The sequence below is a fragment of the Haliotis rufescens genome, unplaced genomic scaffold (assembly GCF_023055435.1).
Source record: "Haliotis rufescens isolate VD_foot unplaced genomic scaffold, xgHalRufe1.0.p SCAF_4, whole genome shotgun sequence".
NCBI classification, from domain to species: domain Eukaryota; kingdom Metazoa; phylum Mollusca; class Gastropoda; order Lepetellida; family Haliotidae; genus Haliotis; species Haliotis rufescens.
In genome coordinates this window covers 47,693,563-47,716,958 of record NW_025964112.1, presented here as the reverse complement: position 1 = coordinate 47,716,958, position 23,396 = coordinate 47,693,563, and the positions used below count along the sequence as shown (strand labels likewise).

The 23,396-nt window shown below is 40.9% G+C and overlaps 1 protein-coding gene across 2 annotated transcripts in view; it reads right to left on the bottom strand.

Moving 5' to 3' along the window:
* Positions 1 to 5,942, bottom strand: part of LOC124151821 (myc box-dependent-interacting protein 1-like) — a 75,654-nt gene extending 69,712 nt beyond the window's left edge. For both annotated transcript variants that reach the window (XM_048382634.1, XM_048382636.1), the window contains exon 1: positions 5,865 to 5,942. In XM_048382634.1, the coding sequence (XP_048238591.1) occupies positions 5,865 to 5,933 (69 nt within the window). In that variant the 5' untranslated portion in view covers positions 5,934 to 5,942. The remainder of the gene's footprint in view (positions 1 to 5,864) is intronic.
* Between the last annotated feature and the right edge of the window lie 17,454 nt (positions 5,943 to 23,396).

The following is a 23,396-nucleotide window of genomic DNA, read 5'->3' as shown; positions in this document are numbered from 1 at the left end:
AGAGAGTTAACACTTTAAAAGTCCAGTTTCCACCCTTGCCAAACTAGGTTGGAATTCCTGGGTTTGATTGTAGCGCCACCAGTGGCTATTACAAGTTATGTCCCTTCTATGCCTCTCCTATGGACCAATCAGATTCCACCTCTTGTATCACTTACATTTGCTTCAAACAAAACGGCGGCGCCCAGTCAAGACGATCTGATCGATAATCAAGATCTATGTTGTGATAAAATGAGTCTTACATCGCGAAATGCATCAAATCACGTGAGCACCTTGATTAAAAACATGAAAAGATTTAGAAAATAACTGTTGACAACGAGTTAGCGGTGCACATGCTTTGCAAATCCTGCAATCGACCGAAATCTGCTTGACAGTTTACAAACCGGATTTCGATTTCGGTGCGCGATTTTGATTGGATTATGCATAGACTTGTTAGTCCAGCCAAAATGTAACTCCATAATACCAGCCTAGTTCGGCAAGGGTGGAAACAGGACTTTCATAGTCAGTTAACTCTCTTGCCTAGGGAAGATGTAATTGTCCATGGTAGGAGAGTAGGAGAGTCACAATTGTCCTCAGCAAGAGTCATAATTATCCACAGTAGGGGAGTCATAATTGTCCTAGGTAAGAGTAATAATTTTCTATGGTAGGAGAGTCATAACTGTCCTCAGCAAGAGTCATAATTATCCACAGTAAGGGAGTCATAATTGTCCTAGGTAAGAGTCATAATTGTCTATGGTAGAAGAGTCATAACTGTCTTCAGTAAGAGTCATAATTATCCACAATAGGAGAGTCATAATCCCCCAACAGTTAAGTGTCCTGACTAAGATCCTTGCCTTCAAAACACCAGTTGTGTCCATGTACGTAAAAACATACTTCGCTCGAAACATCGATACAGGAATCATGTATTTTCCAAATGCATTGGAAACTATCATGATAATGTTATCTACATCTCATTAACATACACTGCTGACTCAGCATCAGGGAAATCAATGAACTACTTTCATGAAGTTCAAATCCATTTTTATTGACAATTGTCAGTCTCATTGATAAGACAAAGACTATGTAAGCCCTGTGGTATATATCTATATATATATACATGTCATGAAATTGACATGAAATAGACATGAAATAGACATGAAATAGACATGAAACAGATAACCCGACATTCCACAATGACAGCTGATAAATGTACATGATACTGACACCATTATTGATCGACGACAAGTATATTATGTCTCGGTTTAACATGTTTAGATGTTTACATTGCTGAATAATATACACGTATATGAAATGTATTGAATCTTATTCATTTCCGCATTAATTGAAAAATGGTTAATTCACAGAAATGAATCTAGAATTTGATTTAATAATTGGGGCAAGTGAGTTAAAACAATCCACATTCATCAGGAGGAAAATCATTTAGAGGTCGAGAATTTGTTACAGGACTTAAGGGACAGTTATGGGGATTTAACTGGGTGCAACTATTTTTCGAGTCCAAGGGACTCCTGGTAATAGAAAAAGAAATTTTGAGGGAGAGCAAGGCCTAAACAAGGGGCTGCCAAGGTGGCGACTATTGGCACACTTCATTTGACTTTCAAGAATTTACATGAATTTTGTCACTGCACATGACCAGAAGTCTTCTACCTATTCTGGATAGGAATTCAAAGAACTATTGCAGAAAATCGACCACTGACACTTCCAACTTTGTGTGTATTTCTCACCAGAATATAAGTGTCAGTGATACATGTTATATGCAACATTCAATGTCAAATTTGGGTAATATCAATGATTCAAACAGCCATACGTTTTTTTTGCATTCCACAGGACTTGTAATGTACAAGTTTTTAGACCATTCTTAATTTGTATGTGTATAAGACTCATTATTCTTGTCTGGTACCCTACATCCATAATTGGCAGTCTGTGCCCCAAACCCTGGAGTCTACTGGCCAGAACATCACTGTTTACATCATTTTCAGTAGATTTTGTGTTATTAGATATACAATATTATTAGCTGTGCTTACTAGGCCGAACAGTTTTACGACATGCAGGCTTCAGTACAGTGGCAAAAGAAAACCAGAATAATCAGAGAAAACACAAAATGTAGATGAAAGTTCCACGGAACATGCTGAAGTAAACATGAATACCTTGTAATCTACATTTCTAAAAATGAATGAAAACAAAACAAAAAGACTGTTTGAATCATTAAAAAAACAATATGGCTGCAGTTCTGCTAATTAACCGTCAAATTGATCAATAATTCCTTGTCACGGAGAATTATGCCAACTTGATACTGAAGCACACCTGTTGCTGATAGAAACTACCCACAATGCAGTATTGATGCACAGGTGTGGGACAATATTCGGGTTCGTTCTCGACTCAATGAAGCAACACATCGGTCTAAAAATAGGAGAGGAAGAATGTGTTGACTGTACACCATGAAATGTTTTACATACAGAGTAGAGAAGTTAGGTTTAAAACAATAGACACAATCTATACAACAAAACACTGACAGGAAGACGTGTCCAAAATATTAGAGCATGTATGGTATGTGGAAGGGAGCTTAATACATGTATACAATACATGCTGTTGTTTGTTGTTTATGTTGCATTCAGCAATATTACAGCTATATGACGGTGGTCTGTAAATAATCGAGTTTGGACCAGACAATTCAGTGATTGAAATCATGAGCATTGATACATGCAATTGGGATCGATGACATATTTTCAGATATTTTGTCCCAGCTCTTTTTTCATTCTCAAACTTATTTCAGTAATCATTTAAACAATCTAAAACATTTTTTTAAAAACAAGCAAGTCAAACGATATTAGTTTAGAGACTATATCTTGTCATTGAAAAGAAAAACTTTTTCTTTCATTTTTTGTATTGTAGCCCACAATAGATTTAAGAGATCACTAATAAGTGAACATGCTTCTACAAGTTTACTTCTATTTTGAACACTTTGGAAATATTTTTTGTAAAACATTTTAGCTGCCAAATTAGTGATGCTTTGTATAGCAGTAATGCTCACTCATTTACAAAGAGGTTCTTGTAGCAAGGACAAAGTTCTAACAGCAATTATTATCCTGCAGTTACAACACTATGAATAAGGAATATTAAAACAAGCACATAAATTGAGACAAGTTTTCAAATTTGAACCAGGGTAATCATGGCGTATGTCGCAATACATTATTATACAATACATATCACTGATAATATAGTTTCCCATTTCCTCATATTGCAACATTATACAGAGGTCCAACCCTACACTGTATGTTCAAAACTAAGCATGAAAGTCTAGGGGTCCTTGTCAAGACCCTAATGGTAACCTTAGGGGGTCCATCAATTCAAATTCAATAGCTAAACTCCACAACATAAGGACCCCTTAATGTCTTACACTGTACACTAACTCATTGCATAGTCTTTCAATCAATGTCGTTTTCACCATTGGACCTATTAGTACCGAGTCCTCTTAGATATTGATCAGTTTCAATGAGCTGGTGTGTTTGTTTACAGAAATGTTGCAGCATACTTCCTCCACTTCACTCTCACATTTCATCACCCACATGCCATCATGTACATGCATGTAAAGTATTTTGAACTTTTACTTCTAAGTAAGCAATGACACAAATAGAATCATATGCGTAATGTGAGCCCGTTAGATGTAGAGCCGGAACAAGAAGATGTAGCACAATTGAGGCTGCAATGAAATCCTGTTTGTCATGACCCCTCTAATCTTGGACACACTTAGGTGATTAATGTTACTGTTAGGTAAATAAAACATAATCCAGATATTATAATTCCCCTCCCAATTATTTGGGACTAATCTAAGCGAAAATGCAGTGTTTGACACTGCCGTGATATTGCTGGAATATTGCTAAAAAAACATATCCACTCCCTCACTGGCTCACCTGGATTAAGCGAGTTTCAAGAGGGTCATAATAACATAATTATGATATTTTTATTAAAAGAAGATAAAATTCTGAGGCTGAAGGCATGTTATTTTTCATAAATAATTTGAGTGAGGTGCATGCACATGTGTGTGCATGTGTGTGACTCCCTGTACTAGTCCGGACTGATGCCGATTTATAGTGATAGCCCACTGAGATACCATGCCGCAGTTTAACATGAACATCCCACTCAGACACAGTATACTGACTCCAACCAACCAGTCCTTGTCTCAGCCCCTTAATGCTGAGCACCAGACAGGTTAACAACAAGTACAATCTTTTAACGTCTTTTGGTATGACGCGGCCGGGGATCGAACCCCGCACCTTGCGGGGTAGGGGGTGGAGGGTGTCAGCGAGACACATGGTGATGCAAATGAAATAATTGATTTATTATGTCTGAATTCTAACAGCAATCAATATATTTCATTTTGAGATTATGTATAAGAGATTAATGACATGCAAAGACTTAATTATGTATTTCTAAACATCATATGGGTACAATGACGTAATGAGTTGAAGACAAACAGACTGATTTGGCAGAAAGAGGAGGAAATGATATTGACATAATAATCACTTCCCTATTTCATAACCGGTTGTCAGTATGACTACATAGAAATCAAAACCAAACTTCCATAAATAACTCATACATGTCTAAAGGGAAAATGATTCTTCCTTCCTTTGTGAATACATTTTTGAAAAGGTGTCATGAATATATAGTTTTTCACTTCCCATTAGATGTATTGATACAATATTCAAAAATATATTGTACCTATCCATGAATACGCTGGTCTCGCAAGGGCAGATATATTCATTATTTTAAAGAAAATAGCTCATACTTGTAATGAACAGCTTCTAAAAACCTTAGGTCATAACGGTAACAGAAAATGTAAAGCTTTAAAAGACATCTTCACATATTATCAAAAGGGTCATAATTATTCAAATTTCATCATCTTGTATTTTTTTTCAGAGCCTGGTTGTAAAGAATTAATATGACTTGAATCATTGTTAATCCTTATTTCAAGAATGTCATACAAATGTCTTCTTCATTATACAACCCAAAATTAGGGTTGACATAACTTGTGTCCATTTCTTCCAATTAAAGTCTAACGGCAACAACCTGCCCGTGTTCTGGGTAGCATTTGTTAAGACTCTAATAAGAGTTCAATAATTCAGCATAATCCAGATTAGTTATATAAGCTTATGATAAATGAATGAATGGAATTTGAATGTTGAATTGTTAATAAACAGTGGCATTCTTGGAAACTCAACGGACACAAAGACCATTCATTGGTGGTGGCAGGTGTGTTGCCCATAACTTGACCATTACCATTTAACCTATTGTTGGGGATTAAATCACATAAAAACAACTTTAAAGTTCAGTGTGCGTATCATAAAGTTTCTGCACTCAACTATTCATCGCACTAATTCCACATCTATCGAGGAAAGAAAATAATATACCACGAGTGGAAAGATGAAAGCCCAGGTAGATGATCCAAATGGCAGTTTGACGGGCTCTTAGCAGTCACTTCAAGTTGACCACGCTGAGAAAGGACACGCCCCTTTCCGAGTAAATGACCCGTCTTCACAGGGTCGTGTTTTCTCAAGCGAAAATTCCTACCCGTCGCCATTATCGAGCGAAGCGACTAGGATCAAACACGGTAAACTCGGGATTGCATACACTAAATGGAAACTCAAAAACCATAAAACCTTGAACAGCTTTCGCAAACGCCACATGGTCCGTTTGTTTACGAATGTTCGGCGCGGTCCCACAGGCTGCAAAGTTGGGAACTTTCGCTCACCACCTGTCAAATTCATATTGAATTTACACGAAATCGAATCCATTTTTAAACATGAAATTCGCTACACATACTCGTCTAAGAAGTTTACATCGGGCATGCATTCTGAAAACTAAAATCTCACCTTTGTTTTTGTTCTAGTAAGTCGTTTTTGTGCCTTAGCTAATATTCCGCCTTTACTGTTTTCAGCCATGTTGCTTATTGACTCTGACACTTGTGTCGAGGCTTCTCATTGGCTGAAAATCGAGATGCTGTCAAATTGCGTTTAAGGATGAGAGCCAGGTAATCGCAATCCACACATGCCATGGGGTATGTATATGTCATGGCCTGTCATTGGACCTCACCTTTTACACGTATGACTTCTCATATATACATTTCATTGATGCGCTGGCCAGGCATACCTTCTTGTCATCTAAATTACAGGATGACACGGAGAGACATTTGGAATTATATCTGTAGCGTGTGCGCATCCCTTAACATGGATGTGTCAGGCATGCCTAATATCATGTGAATTATAAGCTGAATCTTTTTTATGAAATAATATTAGACCTACAACCGTTATGTAATTGATATTATTAGTTTGTTTGTTGTCATCTTAGCAAGTCTGTGTTAAGGTATGGGTGCTACGCTTACTATGGGGAACGGGACCCTGGACCAGACAATCCAGTGACTGACATCATGAGCATCGGTCTTCTTAGCCGCCTCTTATGACACGCATAGGTTGCTGAAGACCCGGGTCGAATCATCAGGGGTTATGTATTTGAAGATATATCGATTGATATCAGGATAGATGGGACAAAACGCCAGTTATTAAAAATAGAGAATCTCACCCGAGTGTCCTTTGATATCAAATATATCAACACGAGTTGATAAAGGTGGGAAAACTCCGAGGCTTGCCGAGGATTTTTTTCCACTTTTATCAACGAGTGTTGATATATTTTATATCAAAAGACACGAGGGTGAGATTTTATTTATCATCCAACATCATTCTTCCAACTTTTTCAGTTTGTAGAAAGTAATAAGCAGTGTCAAGTACTGCTAACAGATTCAGTAGCAGAGCCATTAGTGATGTCATTTGATTGTGACGTCATGGTAACCAATGACGCCACAATGGTCTGCAAAGCATTGTGATGCAATTTCATTGCAGCGATATCTACAGTATAGATATCGCTTGATCTCACCAAAGCGATATCTCCTGTGGGAGCCAGTTTTGGATGATAAATAACGTTTAACGACGCAAGATTATCATCTTCATAAATTTGCACCAGTTCTTTATGTATAGACAAGTACACTAACACCGTTCTGTGGGTATTCGGCGTCAGCATAAGAGCCGACAGTGACTTTCTTTTCATGCTGGTTGTAAAAGCCGACTAAATGGGAATCGAGTGGTTAGGCTCTGTGACTGATTGTGTGTCAACCTACACCGTTGACATTGCTCATGCATTCGTTCACTGGTTTGCCTGGTCCGGACGCAATTATTTACGCCGCGGTCAAGGTGGAATAATGTTGTATTATTGCACAGGAAGCCTTTTTGGCATTGAAAACCGTCTCGAGAAGGTAATTATGTTCACATGTCGACAACGATACTGTGTTGACGTAATTGTGTAATGACGTCACAATAGATGGTGACGTCATTACACAATTACGTCAACAATGACGACTTAATACGCCAACAAATGCTGTCAGTAATAAATCACCAATGGTGTCTGCATGTCAACAATGATGTAAGGTGAAATCATTATTACACGAGTGACTCACAAGAATATTTTAGTAATCCGCTTGTTCTGAACCATATGGACAGAGGGAACCACGTATTCTGTCATCGCGAATTTTTATGAGCTCTTCTTGGAATTGTTATTGCGTCATTTACAATAAAAATATAACCAGTGAAGAAAAATGCACGTTTCTGAGCTAAACCTTAAGGCAAAGAAAGATTTGACCAAGACATTACAAATGTTATCAAATGTTATTACAAACGTCATTTGGCTAAAATCAGTCGCCGAAACACTGCAAATTTGAGGTCCTAAACACAACTATATGATACCCGTATCAAATATCTCACCATCGAATAGAAAAATCTTGTTTGTTTCATTTTAGCCACCATGAAACATGGGTGTATAGTTTTATTTGTCCAGCAGTATATTTGATATTGTCACTCATTCTCAGGGAACTGACATTTTATGTGTTTGTAAAGTCATCCTATATTATATTCTATGACGCTGCTATTTGTAATTCAGTGACCCCCATGGATGTTTACTTTTTTTCCCCGGCAGTATAATTACGTCGTCATTTTCCAGCTTCATCAACATGTATGATTTCACAGGATAAAAAGATACAACATGCAAGCACGAAAGCGTTTATTTATTTGTGCTCGAAGGGTCCCTTTAACACTCCCATACATCACGAAATCGCCAATATCGAGTCCTCACATAAGGTTCCAAAACTGAGCATCAATTACAATATACATCGCTACGCACATGGCTCGTTGCGTCATCGGCGATCACCAATCTGTTATATTCTCCAGCACATGTTTATTGCCAATGACAATTTCCGTCGGCACAAATTCTTAATATTCAAGCAATGAACATGGAAATATCGTATTACTAATTTACAAGATACGAAACACAGGGGAGATGCTCGAGCCTTATTACCTGGAAATACTGTACCTAGCAGCGTTAGAGCTATTAATGTCATCACATACTCTCTACTCGATTGCCGCTTAATCAAATTTCCCTGGCTATATTGATTGCGCCGACAATAGCTACAGCATTAACATGATCGTTTTAGTATCACAGGCATGGTAGGCCTTCTACATGTATGGGTATTTCTACGCATGATCATTCACAGGTTTTGTGTGTGGATACCGCAAATTATATAGTATTCGTGTGACGTATAAATAAGGAACACCAATATTTCCTATCATATTTCCATGGTTGCAATGCATAATGAAAGTTTACTCTTAGTCGAGAAGACTTGATGTTCTATCAATATAAATCTCTTTAATGGCCGACGTAGCTGTAAATTTGACGGTGTGACGTTAAATGTTGTTTAACTCACTCGTTGGTGGAAGAACTGTTGAGAATCAACGGTCTATATATATATACCGTTACATATCTGGGATTTCGTATTTTCTATTCATAGAAAAGGTTCATTCGCAGATTACAAGCTTATCGATGCAGAAACGACTTTAAATCTAAAACTTGCCTTTGTTAAATTAATGTTGATAGTTGATAGTGATATACTGATACCTGCTTTTACTAAACATGCTAAATTAATTATTTCAGATATCGGAATTTGTATTCACGTTGAAACGACGCATGCAGCTGGAATCGTATACGCTAATGTGTCTGCTACCTGTATACAACAGTGCATCATTTAAACCGATGGTGATAGATGTTCAGTGAAAATGTTATTACGGTCTTGTGATCGACACATTATACATACATTACATTAATCAGTTACTGGGACCCTTCATTACATTGATATTGATCTTTGTCATGAGTAGAGTTTAGACATTATATGGATTTCGATTTGGGCAGATATAAAATATTTCACATTTTGAAACGCAGCGTGCAATGGGACCTCATAATGACGTCATAATCATTTCTAGTGACAAAATCTGTCTGTGTTTGTCAATTTTGTACCACAACTTCAAAATTGGTATCCATCAGTTAAGATAATAATGCATTAGTTACTAATGAAATGACACATTAATAGGGCCCGTTTACCAAAGCGATAGCTCAAAGGCCTTCGCAAGTCTATATATTTCAGGGAGACACTGAAAACGTGGCACGATAACGAATTTGGCATTATATATAGTGGAAAAGTAGTAAGGCATGGAATCTCAACTGGCTTAAATTCATATTTGAAAAGATGACCGGTAATCCAATTGCAAAGAGTCATGCATGCGCTATAATGGTTGGTTGTACTTTAACGCCGCACTCAGCAATATTCCAGCTATATGACGGCGGTCTGTAAATAGTCGAGTCTGGACCAGACAATCCAGTGATTGACATAATGAGCATCGATCTATGCAATTGGGATACGATGACATGCAAGTCAGCGAGCCTGACCACCCGATCCCGTTAGTCGCCTCTTACGACAAGCATAGTCGCCTGCATGCACTGTGAACAATGTATTCGCTCTCTCTCCTCTCTCTCTCTCTCTCTCTCTCTCTCTCTCTCTCTCTCCCTCTCTCCCCCTCTCTCTCTCTCTCTCCTCTCTCTCTCTCTCTCTCCTCTCTCTCTCTCTCACTCTCTCTTTCTCTCTCTCTCTCTCGGTCTCTCTCTCTCTCTTTCTCTCTCTCTCTCTCTCTCACTCTCTCCCTCTCTCTCTCACTCTCTCCTCTCTCTCTCTCTCTCTCTATCTCTCTCTCTCTCTCTCTCTCTCTCTCTCTCTCTGAATGGGCAACCATGATGATAAGACAAATGCGCTACAACGTCGATTACAATGGAAGGAAGATGCGATAATAACCGGACAGTGATGAATAGGTGGGAGGCTCGACCCACTTAACACTGGGCCCTCACTTGGCGACACGCCAATCCAGGAGTCACGACTCGTATAAGCTCAAGAATGTAGACAATGTTTACTCAGATAATATGTACATATTCAACGATATATTGTGTCCATATTCTGTCTCCACACACGGCTGCGTTTTGACGTCGTAATGATACTGTTCGGTAACGTTATCTTGTTGTTAAGGTTGAATTTAATGCATACGTGTGATTTTAAGAGTACATCTTTTATGCCGTTAAGGATTAGTTCTCAGCAAGTAGTGGGTTTAACAGTGCAATTTACATTGCAAAAATGTGACTGACATTCATGAGTATTAATACCTGAATCTAGAATTACTTGAAATACCACATTACTATTGATAGAGAATAGGTGAGGTGAGGTGAAATTGGGTTTAACGTCGCGTCCAAGATTATTGCACTTATACGTGTGTGTGTGTGTGTGTGTGTGTGTGTGTGTGTGTGTGTGTGTGTGTGGCTGCTTGTACAAGTCAGGTGAGGTGAAATTGGGTTTAACGTCGCGTCCAAGATTATTGCACTTATATAGCGACGTGCATGCACGTGTGTGTGTGTGTGTGTGTGTGTGTGGCTGCTTGTACTAGTCCGGACTGATGCCGATTTATTGTGCTAGCCAACTGAGATACAATGCCGCAGTTTAACATGAATACCCAATTCAGACAGAGTATACTGACTCTGAGCCGATCAGTCCTTGTTTTAGCCCCTTAATGACGAGCGCCAGACAGGGTAACAACAATTGCCATCATTTAACGTCTTTTAATATGACGCGGCCGGGGATCCAACCCCGGACCTTCCGGGAGGACGCTCTACCACTAGACCACGGAGGCGGTCCGATAGAGAATAGTATACAGTACTGCTTATTTCAATGTCAAGTGTCGTGACGGCGTAGGTCGTTGCTGATGTTTTCGGTCACTGGATTGTCTGGCTCAGACTCGGTTATTTACAGACCACAGTGATAACGCTTGGTGCGGCCTTAAACGACATTCACTGACGAATCGCAATAATTTTATCGCGGATGTTTTGTTTCTAGTGTATATTTCGTTAATGTTGGCTTGGTGAGGAGGGGCGGTTCTTGTTTCAATAGTGTTAATGGCTTCACGGATGAGTCAGTGAGTTTGGGTTGTATGCCACTTTTCAGCAATATTCCAGCAACGTCACGACGGGGACGCCGGAAATCGGTTTCACATGTAGTACGCACGTTGAAAATCGAACCCGGGCTGTTGGCGTGATATGTGAACGCTTTAACCATTTGGCTACGGACGCCATGAACGTTGAGGCAAGATTAGTGCTGTGTCAACCGGTATGCTGAAGACAATACAGCCCGTGACCTCTGATACAAGCCACCGAGTGTTAGTTTCCTGATATTAAGGAAATACAAGAAAGCAACACACCCCTTCTGGAATGTTTTCTGAAAACACGGAATACAAAATGTTTCGGATTGTTTATATTCTCAATGGCTCACTTATTCTTAATTAAGTCAACAGTACGCCAAGCGGTAGCGGTTTAGAAATTACATCTGACGATTATGTAAATTGGACTAAAACATCGGCACTCACAAATTGGGTTAGTCTGTCATACAGACCCTGAAAAAAATATATCTAATACAGCCCATGCACGTCTATAATATTTAGCAAGTCTAGATTACAGAAGTATCATTCTGAAAATGAAGAGTGTCTCTGGGCTCCTTTTTATTTTATTTTACAACTTTAATTTAACAAGTGTTTTTATCCGTAAAAAATGTTTATTTCCGAGACTAGATGTTAGTCTAAAATTGTGTTAGAAATAGTTAATAAATTCCTAAAGTGCCGTATATCGACTACTGGTTTCAGCAGACGATGCCATAGAGCCTTACGATTGCAGTTTCAGCGTTGACGTTGACACATCGAGTTAAGATGGAGCTAAGGTTGCTTTGTGAAACAGGTGTAACTTCAGACTATAGTTAGCCTTAAGTTAAGGTTGTTTGGGAAGCGGGGCCCAGACGATTACAATGGTTGAGGAGCGGTCGGGTAGCCTACTGGATAAGCGTGCGCTCGTCACGCCGAAGACCCGGGTTCGATTCCCGACATGGGTACAATGTGTGAAGCCCATTTCTGGTGTCCCCCGCCGTGATATTGCTGGAATATTTCTAAAAGCGGTGTAAAACCATACTCACTCACTCACTCACTCAATCACTACAATGGCTGAATGTGTAGCGCCTTACCCCATGCCCAGTCACATGACTCATTGTACTTATTGGTTTGTCTGGTCCAGACTCGACCATTTACAGGCCACCGTGATAAAGCTGCAATATTGCTGACTGAGGCGTTAATCACCAGGCACTCACTCACATTGCTGACTGTAGTATTAGTTAACATTGCCTGGAACTGCTCAGGGGTCTGAGGCGACGCGATTCGCTGTGCAGAGTTGCGTCCCTTGGGCACACCAGAAACCTATGATTTTGGGTTAGAATACCGGTTCGCCCCGAATATGTTTCTAGGTTTGTCAGCACCATACCCGTGCTCGTGGGTTTCACCGAAGTGGTAAACGTCTGACACCTACATCACTTCGGGCTTTCCTCCAACATTAAGCTGACACGCCGTGATATAACTGGAATAATGTTAAAAGCGGCCTTAAACCAAACCCGCTCACTTGAACTGCTAATAAAAGCGATATTTTTAATCATACACCCAAGGGTAGACTGACATTTAGTCCCAGAAATAAAGTCATTTTGTTTTAAAAATTATATCTTCGAAAAAAAAAAAAAATATGATCCCAAAGGATCCCAGAACAATCCTTAAATCTAGACTTGCCAAATAACTCTACACTGGATTTGGACTCTGGGCCACGTTCCACAAAGTGATCATAGCGTTAAACCGTTACTTTAGCATGGACGGACAACAGTCTGGCGCTGAACGCTGCTTTGTGGAACGGCACCCTGATCATGAAGTTTCTTTTGAGTAAACCATAGGAAAACTCCAAGTGCATGACGTATCATGTAGACAGACCAAGGTGAATGAGTTGTGTTTTACGCCGCTTTTAACTGTATTTTAGTTACATCACGGTACGGCAGTTTGATGTGGGAGGAAATTCCGAAGTGATGTACCACTTTGGTGAAACTCACGAGCACGGGTATGATGTTGACAAACTGAGAAACATAATTAGGGCGATTCTAGGATTCGAACCTACGATACTTGGTATACGCCTAAGGTGCCCAGGTCTGGACAACTAACTGTGGCGCTTACACAGCCCAAGGGTCATAGTCGGAACGAATATTGGTTTCAAGCCCATAACCTGTGGACACTGACAGCTGATGACAATACAACACATGCATAAATCAATCTGATTAGTCCATTTATAACGGAAGAGGCGACTAACGGGATCGGAGGGTCAGACTCACTGACTTGGTTGATGCATGTCATTGTATCCGAATTGCGTGGATCGATGCTCATGATGTCAATCACTGGATTGTCTGGTCCAGACTCGATTATTTAAAGACCGCCGTCATATAACAGGAATATTGCTAAGTGAGGCGTTAAACAACAAATAAACGCACAAAAAACTATAACGCGGTAGATTCCATTCACCAAAAAAATGCTCCTGACGCTACATTATTATTTCGCCGGTCAAGAGATCAGCGTGTACTCGATTTTCATTCTCAGCTCCCTGGGGAGTATACAACCCACACACGTGAGGCTCAGGAACAGTCTCATCCTACCGGGTACCCATTCACTGCCGGGTGAACAGAGTCATCTTTCGAACAAAGTCACTTGCCTAATGAGACACCACATGTGCTTCATATCTGCTAAGGTCCAAACTCCTTGAAACTCATATGAGTCAAGCTGCCGAACACGTCACCCATCCCGCTATATATACTCTCGTTACCAACGTTACTTAAAGTCACCTGGGTGCCGTTGTACAAAGCGATCTCAGTGCTAAGATGATCGTAACTCCCATACCTTAACATAGACTTACAATGGTCGTAGCGCTAAGCTGTTTCGTACAACTGTACCCAGAATTGTGACCTGTACGCTGTATGCAGGAGGCGGTCAGGTAGCCTAGTGGTTAAAGCGTTCGCTCGACACGCCGAAGACCCTGGTTCGATTCCCGACATGGGTACAATGTGTGAAGCCCATTTCTGGTGTCCCCCGCCGTGATTTTGTGCTGGAGTATTGCTAAAAGCGGCATAAAACCATACTCACTCACTGTCCGCAGGATCGTAACACAAGCGGGAACTGTACATGCGCGTATATGACACAGCCAAGTCATTCTGACACTGTCAATCCCTATCAATGATGAAATGCCGAGCCATTAATTTCGATCATGCTCCACAATATGTGGCCTACTGTTGATCATGTTGAGTTCCTCGTCTTTCTAATTCGTTTTCAAATTTCGATTGAAATCCTGCCAGAATGAGTTTATATGGTTCAGACCCCCCTGTAATGCCTCTAGTTGAAAGCGTGCGGGCATCACTTAATTCAATGATTATACACACGCGCACTTCGCCTGGTGCCGGATCAATATATCTTGTGCGTGCTGGTGGAAAAGACACGAGACTAGCAATAATTACTGTGATGAAGTCTTTCCAGATGTTTTGTAGACTTGCTGTAGCTGTCAAGTTTATTAAATATATCATTTGAAAAACAGAACAAACCTAACTGTAACACGACAAAAGCAAGATTTAGCAATATCATGCAATACCAAGCAATGCAAACGAAACTTGACGGAAAACATATAAAACACTGGGGGGGAAATCTTTTGAAAATGTGATAAAAAAAATCCAAAAAATACACGCCTGTGGGTGAGTTGTGATTTATGCCGCCCTTGTCAGCTTCGCGTGAGAGGGGTGCCCAAATACACGCTGGTCGTGGATGTTGATGTTGATGTTGATGTTGATGTTGATGAAACCCAGTATGAAAATGGTGCCAACGGACAAAGGGTCATCATCGGTGCTAATCTGGGATTCGAACCAGCGAAACCTGGCGCTGCTTAGTAGGAATTCAGCTGAACACAGCGTACTGCTGCGCTTTGGACCATTGGGAGACCCGTGAAGATCCAGGGTAGAATACGTCTTCAGCAACCTATGCTTGCCGGTGAATATTTGCTTGTCGTAAGAGGCGACTAACGGTATTGGGTGGTCAGGCTCACTGATTTGGTTGATGCATGTCATCGTATCCCAGTAGCGTGGATCGGTGCTTATGATGTCAGTCACGGGATTGTCTGGTCCAGACACGATTATTTACAGACCGCCGTCATAGAGCTGGAATATTGCTGAGTGCGGCAATGAACAACAAACCGAGAGACCAATGGGCATGCCGTGCCCTGAAAACCATGCAAAGGTATGCTTTCCCTATGCAATAAATCAAACACTTAACGCTCTAAAAGCAGCATTTATCATTGTGATGTGTTCTAACTATTAACAGTGTGAAGGCACGAACGCTTATTTTGACTGCTTATATAATGTCCTAGCTGTGCATTAAAGAGACATTGGCACATATTTTCTGACAAAAGCAAACGTTTTGGAAACAGATGCAACGTTGACAAGCATATCATTTACTCTACCAACTCGACCTGTTGTACCCACTCCAGGATTCCTGGTTGGTATTGCACCCCACCCCATCCCACCCCACCCCCACCCTACCCCACCCCCCTCAACCTGTGCTGGTTGTAAGAGGCGACCAAATGGATCGGATGGTCAGGCTCGGTGGCCTGGTTGATTGCGTGTCATCGTACCCTGACGGCGTGGGTCGTTGCTCATGATATCAATCCCTGGATTGTCTGGTCCAGACTCAAATATTTACAGGCATCCGTCACATAGATGGAACATTGCTGAGTGTGGCGATAAATAAACAAACAAACAAACAATAATGTCATGGAGTGATGGAATAATAAGTATTCCATTTCATCCTTATATGCAAATTATCGACCGTAAAACACCACTCACTACATTTTTTACGTGAAACATCATTCGCTTGCGGCGTACAATATTCACTTACAAACTCTGCAGCGTAAAAAATAATTAATATTCTAATCAAAACCGAACTTCGGTTATACATCACATGTTAGCTAACGTTGCGTGGATAGAATCCAAAGTAATGCGGGCGTTGGGGTGGCCTAGTGGTCAAAGCGTTCGCTCGTCACGCCGAAGACCCGAAGGCCCAAATATCATATTTAGGGCGAAGCTGAGAATAGAACCCGCGACCACGACCAAGGGGCAAATCTGCGACGCCTTACACTACTTGGCCACCCATACCCTCGACCAGGAAGCATGTCTGTTCTCATCAACATATATATTAAAGCAACTCACAGTTGTGATGCAAAGAACGAATACAGGCCTCTCTAAATGGAAGATAATTTATACGCGTAAATATGGTAGCATTTTGAATCTTTCACACGCTCACGTTATTTTAAGATAACAAAAACAATCATACCATATACTGGCCGGACCAGCAAGGTCCCGTTTTAATTCGAGAATTTACGGTCTTAAATAGCTATCTTTAATAGAATACGGTGAATGCTCCTCCACGCCATCGATTTCTCCTGTAGTTTTCACCTCTAACAACAAGGATGCATTATTTTAGCAGTTTCTTTTTTCAATAACGACCTCAGTGAGTGAGTGAGTATGGTTTTACGCCGCTTTTAGCAATATTCCAGCAATATCACGGCGGGGGACACCAGAAATGGGCTTCACACATTGTACCCATGTCGGGAATCGAACCCGGGTCTTCGGCGTGACGAGCGAACGCTTTAACCACTAGGCTACCCGACCGCTCATTATTCTGTGCTAAGATATATTGATATACAAAATAAAAACAAGTTTTTTGGTTTATTTATGCTTCGTACGCGACCGTTGGGGATGGACGGGACACGTTTTGGAGAAAAAAAAAACAATCTCAGAGTGGTCTGGCCTATATACGCGTACTTCAAGCCTATGGGAGACTCACAGTACAGCCTGGTTTCAGTATAAGCTACGATGCAATCCTATCCATCTGTTTGAGATGCATGCATACATTCTATTCCAGCAGACTCTATCCTGTGCCCTTTGTTTGTTTAGTCTGGTTGGAAGAATGAGCCGGTTCTGCTAGTGTGGGAACCAGACCCGACCTATGGATTCAGCTCACCCTGCATACAGATCATTTTAGGATCTGTTTACCTAACGGATGCTGGGTAATTGGGGCTTCCCCTGAAACGGCGTTAGCTGATGGGGAAGGGGGATATGAAATGAGTATCTTTAGGTTTGTGTCTTGAAAGTCTGTAATGGTTGGTGTATTGACAACCATAAGGATCTTGGACGTGACGTTAAACCCCATTTCACCTCTTCTTGACACAATAAATAATCTTTTAACTAGAAATGATCTGTTGAAACTAGAAAGCGTCTGTTGAAAGTAGGAAGGGTCTGTTGAAAGTAGGAAGGGTCTGTTGAAAGTAAGAAGGATATGACTTAATTGAAAAATCTGATATTTTGTCACGATAGAATCTTACAATTCAACATCCGTTACATGCTGATACGACCCGTAAAGATCCGGGGTAGAGTAGGTCTTCAGCAACCCATGCTTGCCGTAATAGGCGACTATGTTTGTCGTAAGAGGCGACTAACGGGATCGGGCGGTCAGTCTAGCATGTCAGCGTATCCCAATTGCATAGATCGATGCTCATGATATCAATCACTGGATTGACTGGTCCTGACTCGATTATTTCCAGACTGCCGTCATATAGCTGGAATATAGCTGAGTGCGGCGATAAAGAACAAACTTACAAACAAACAATTCAAGCTCATACAACATTCGTACAGAGATGAATCGGCAGGTAATATCTAATAGAGTTAGGCCTAGTTGTACGAGTGTTCTCTCATCAGGCTTATGATCTGGGTTTGATGCTTAACATGGAAACTGTTTGCAAAGAACAATTTTAGTGTGCTTCACCGTTTTGCCTCACTGCAACACTAAATTAAAGATAACCAACAGCTTTCTTTAATATTTGACGTATGACGTCTGTGAGTGGTCACGTTATGGTTATTATTTATAACTTGTACAAACGAGGATGCATTATGAATACTTAAAATGGCAGTAATTCCGTTAGTCTTCTTGAACTGGACCTGTAATTTGCCACTGATACAAATCGTTAGTCGTCTTGCACTGGTCCTGTAATTTGCCACTGATACAAGTCGTTAGTCTTCTTGCACTGATCCTGTAATTTGCCACTGATACAAGTCGTTAGTCTTCTGGCACTGGTCCTGTAATTTGCCACCGATACAAGTCGTTAATCTTCTTGCACTGGTCCTGTAATTTGCCACTGATACAAGTCGTTAGTCTTCTTGCACTGGTCCTGTAATTTGCCACTGATACAAGTCGTTAGTTTTCTTGCACTGGTCCTGTAATTTGCCACTGATACAAGTCGTTAGTCTTCTTGCACTGGCCCTGTAATTTGCCACCGATACAAGTCGTTAGTCTTCTTGCACTGGTCCTGTAATTTGTCACCAATAGTAGTTATTAGTCTTCTTGCAATGGTCCTGTAATTTGTCACCAATACAAGTCGTTAGTCTTCTTGCACTGGTCCTGATATTTATCACCAAGTCTAGTTATTCGTCTTCTTGTACTGGTCCTGTAATTTATCACCAATACTAGTTATTAGTCTAAGACTTCTTGCACTGGTCCTGTAATTTGCCCGCGATGCAAGTTGATAGTCTTGCGCTGACATTACACATGGCGAATCATCTTGGCAAAGCGTCCTTTATTGAAGTTTTGATCCACATCCTCAGACATTCGATCACCACAGCAACGATTCCATTACGCCCACAAGAAACTATTGATGTATGCGGTTTATATGCGATACCTTTATTTACGTAACTTTTACGTTTCAAGGTGCACAAATGTTAATAGGGCTCAACAGTGAAACACTCTTAATCGATTTGGTTCAGCTACATGTACCTCACATTGCCTTTAATAGGAGACAACAATACATGGTCGTGACAGATGTTTGCTGATGGTGAAATGTGTTTCAGATTGAACTCGCCAATAGGTCAATACTAGGGGGAGACAACTCCGATCATCGGTAGAACTAGAGCGGGGAGGAGGCCTAGTGGTTAAAGCGTTCGCTCGTCACGCCGAATGACCGGGTTCGATACCCAACATGGGATCAATGAATGAATCTTATTTCTGTGGTCGCCCGCCGTGCTATTTCTGGAGCGTGGGGTGGGTTTTACGCCGTTTTTAGCAATAACACGGCGAGGGACACCAAAAATTGGCTGCATACATTGTAGAAATTGCTGAAATATGACTAAAAGCGGCGTAAAACTATATTCACTCAAGATCGAGCTATGGGCGAATGGGTAAAATAGCCAGGGGCTTGTTTGCCAGGCTAATGTCTCTGGTCGCCAACGTGCGATGTTTGACACTTCTTCCCTGTAATCGACATGATCACAACAGAAAATTTGCTCAAAGCAGCGTTAAAGTCATCAACAGTTTTACAAGCGAATGCAAAGGATAAAATATATGCCTACGATATTTGTAATTTCTATTCTGATTTCAAATCAATCCATATTTATAGCTCTAGTTTAACCATGTCCTTAAAACTAGGGGCGGTCGGGTAGCCTAGTGGTTAAAGCGTTCGCTCGTCACGTCGAAGACCCGGGTTCGATTCCCGACATGGGTACAATGTGTGAAGCCCATTTCTGGTGTCCCCCGCCGTGATATTGCTGGAATATTGCTGAAAGCGGCGTAAAACCATACTCACTCACTCACTCCTTAAAACTATGAGGAAAAGCAAGTATACGCCTAAGAACTGAACTTGACCTCAAAATTACTAACGTCATCAAAATGTTACTGAAAACAGTCGCCGAAAACACTGCAAACTTCAGGTACAAAACACAGCTATGATACCCGTATCAAAATACATCACCATCGAATAGGGGCGGTCGGGTAGCCTAGTGGTTAAAGCTTTCGCTCGTCACGCCGAAGACCCAGGTTCGATTCCCGACATGGGTACATAGTGTCCCCCGCCGTGATATTGCTGGAATATTGCTAAAAGCGGCGTAAAACCATACTCACTCACTCACCATCGAATAACCACTTCTTGTTTGTCTCTTTTTTAGACATCGTAAAACCTGGATGTATGCTTTCTTTTTCTTTTCATGAACGCGTAACACCGTGAAGATCCGGGGTAGAATAGGTCTTCAGCACCTCATGCTTGTCGTAAGAGGCGATTATGCTTGTCGTAAGAGGCATCTAACGGAATCGGGTGGTCAGGTTCGCTGACTTGGTTGATGCATGTCATCGTATCCCAATTGCGTGGATCGATGCTCATGATATCAATCACTGGATTGTCTGGTCCAGACATGATTATTTACAGACCGTCGTCATATAGCTGGAATATTGCTGAGTGCGGCGTTAAACAACGAACAAACAAACATAACATAATCGCCGTAAGCAAAACCGGGTATGCAGGTTGTGTTCATATGGGGTTTAATTGCTTAGTGGTTTGACGTAGATATCATTATCTCAGCCGTGAGATTTACTCCATAATGCATACTGTTCGTGACTAGAATGTACCTGAAAACACAACAGTATTTTCGGTTTAGGTTGACGCTTCATTCGCTTGTTTCGTCTGATTCGTGCCATTCCGGGACAAGCCTTTGATAACGAATGTCCGGGACAAAGCGATTTGCGACTCGTGCCCTCTCGTTGAAAAGTTTGTAGACTGGGTTCCGTCTTAGCGCAAGCTAGCGGCCACAAAAGCTTATAATATTTAGTGTCAATTAATTTAAATATGTTCTTAATCGCATTGATGCTGCTTTTATTGGGGACTTTGTAATATTCAGAAACCAATGTATGACACTTGGGTATATTTTAAGCTGAATACTTTTTGCAACTTATCTGAATTACAGTTGCCCACATCTGACCGCCGGTTTGGCAGTGTTTATGATAAAGTCCTATTTGAATAATATATAAATAGCTTAAAGATAGATTTAATGTAGATGTGTTGGTTCTTATCTAATATTCTATATATCATGTCAGTATGGTCTGGTATTACCTCCCTGGTTATAATGCCGCTAGACAAAAGGTGGCATTATAACTTGAGATGACTGTATACCTAAAACAAATAGGATTATTTGAATCACTTGAATCATACGCGTTTTCTGAATATGTTTGTCATTCGTACACAACATCGACCAAGCGGGGCAGAAGTCTTCTAGCAGTGTGACCGCCTCCGTGGTCTAGTGGTAGAGCGTCCGCCCGGAGAGCGGAAGGTCCGGGGTTCGATCCCTGGCCGCGTCATACAAAAAGACGTCTAAAGATAGTACTTGTTGTTACCCTGTCTGGCGCTCGGCATTAAGGGGCTAAAACAAGGACTGGTCGGCTCGGAGTCAGTATTCTGTGTCTGAGTGGGGTATTCATGTTAAACTGCGGCATGGTATCTCAGTGGGCTAGCACTATAAATCGGCATCAGTCCGGACTAGTACAAGCAGCCACACAAACACACACACGTACATGCACGTCGCTATATAAGTGCAATAATCTTGGACGCGACGTTAAACCCCATTTCACCTCACCTCACCTTCTTGCAGTGTAGAAGGGATGGCGGACGAACTCCCTACAGTTACATAGCTCACCTCGACTCGTGGTATACCACCTTCACTAATTGAGAACGAACCACAGGAATGCCAAGTTAAAACAAACGACGCCAGAGGATTTGCATGTCAAGCCCTTGTAAAATTTGGCTAACAAGCATTTCTGTACTGTCACCGCCGTGTCAAAACAAAACAAATTCCCCGGTACGCCAAAAAGGAACGTAGGCACGAAAAGTCAACACGTAATTTATCTCCGGGGAGAGCAAGGTGATAGTTGGCTCCGCTGGTTTCACTTTCCACCGCTTGATTGGTTTACGGGTAAGCCGAGGCGACTTCATTGGCCCGCAGTGGCGGTCGAGGTAGTCGTGTACATGAGAAAAAAGAAAAATACAGATTGAGGGATTACATTCTTTTTTGCTTATTTGATTAAAGCCGGTAACAGTTGCAAATGAATAATACTTCATTTGAATATGGACTTTGGGGAGTAAATGTATTTGATAGAGAATGAGTTACAGCTACGTAATGGCTGTATTTGTTTACTAGCGACATATACATACATCTGACTGAGTGTTCAGGCTGTAGAAAATGTGGGTATCATAGTTGAATTTATTATGCCCCAAAGTGAGATTGACCAATCGGAGAGCAGAACTACCAACCCCATACGAGCCCGTATACCGTCAGTAAATATCCAAGATGGTTGTAAGTGACCTAATATGAGACCGTATACCGTCAGTAGCACCCATCTTGGATTTCCCAACACCCACCTCACATGAAAATTCTGATACAGAAATTCGTTATTCGACACTCTTTTGTGTTTTCATACCATTCATTGTGATGTGGAAATATATTATTTTTTAAAGAAACCACGTTCGTGACTTTATTAATAAAAACACTATTTAAAAAGGGCTCTCAGCGGGGGTCACTGAATTACAGATAGCAACGTCAAAGAACATAATATAGGATGACTTCACAAATACATAAAATGTCAGTTCCCTGAGAACGAGTGACAATATCAAATATACTGATGGACAAAAGAAACTATACACCCATGTTTCATGGTGGCTGAAAATGAAACAAGCAAGAAATGCACTCTCCTACCCAGAGTTCCACACGACCTGCAAAGTACCTCTGCCACAGGCCAGCGCCATGTGACGATTTGTCACATCTTACACAGTCCATTCGTGATATTGCATGTTTTTCATCTGTTTCATTTTTGACAAGTCTACATATCTAGATAAACTTATGTCATTGAATAGTTAACTTTCATTGAGAAAATATCCTAAATCATGAAAAACTATTTCCATTTGCGTAGTTATAATATGTTTACATTGGTTGTACGGCTCCACGTGCTGTCATCGAAGCCCTACGGGGAGCAAGCGATACGGTCACTTTGATGTGTAAATATGTATTGTCATGCAATTCACTGTCGCAGTTGTAGAAGCATTTTTATATAACTATGCAAAACAATATGTAAAGCGCCCTCAAATACTTGCATTGGTCCGTTCTGTTCTGATTTCTGAAAAAGCGCGTTTGTTTACAAACAAGAGAAAAGTCCGGTTACGTGATATGCAAATTAGCCTGTGGC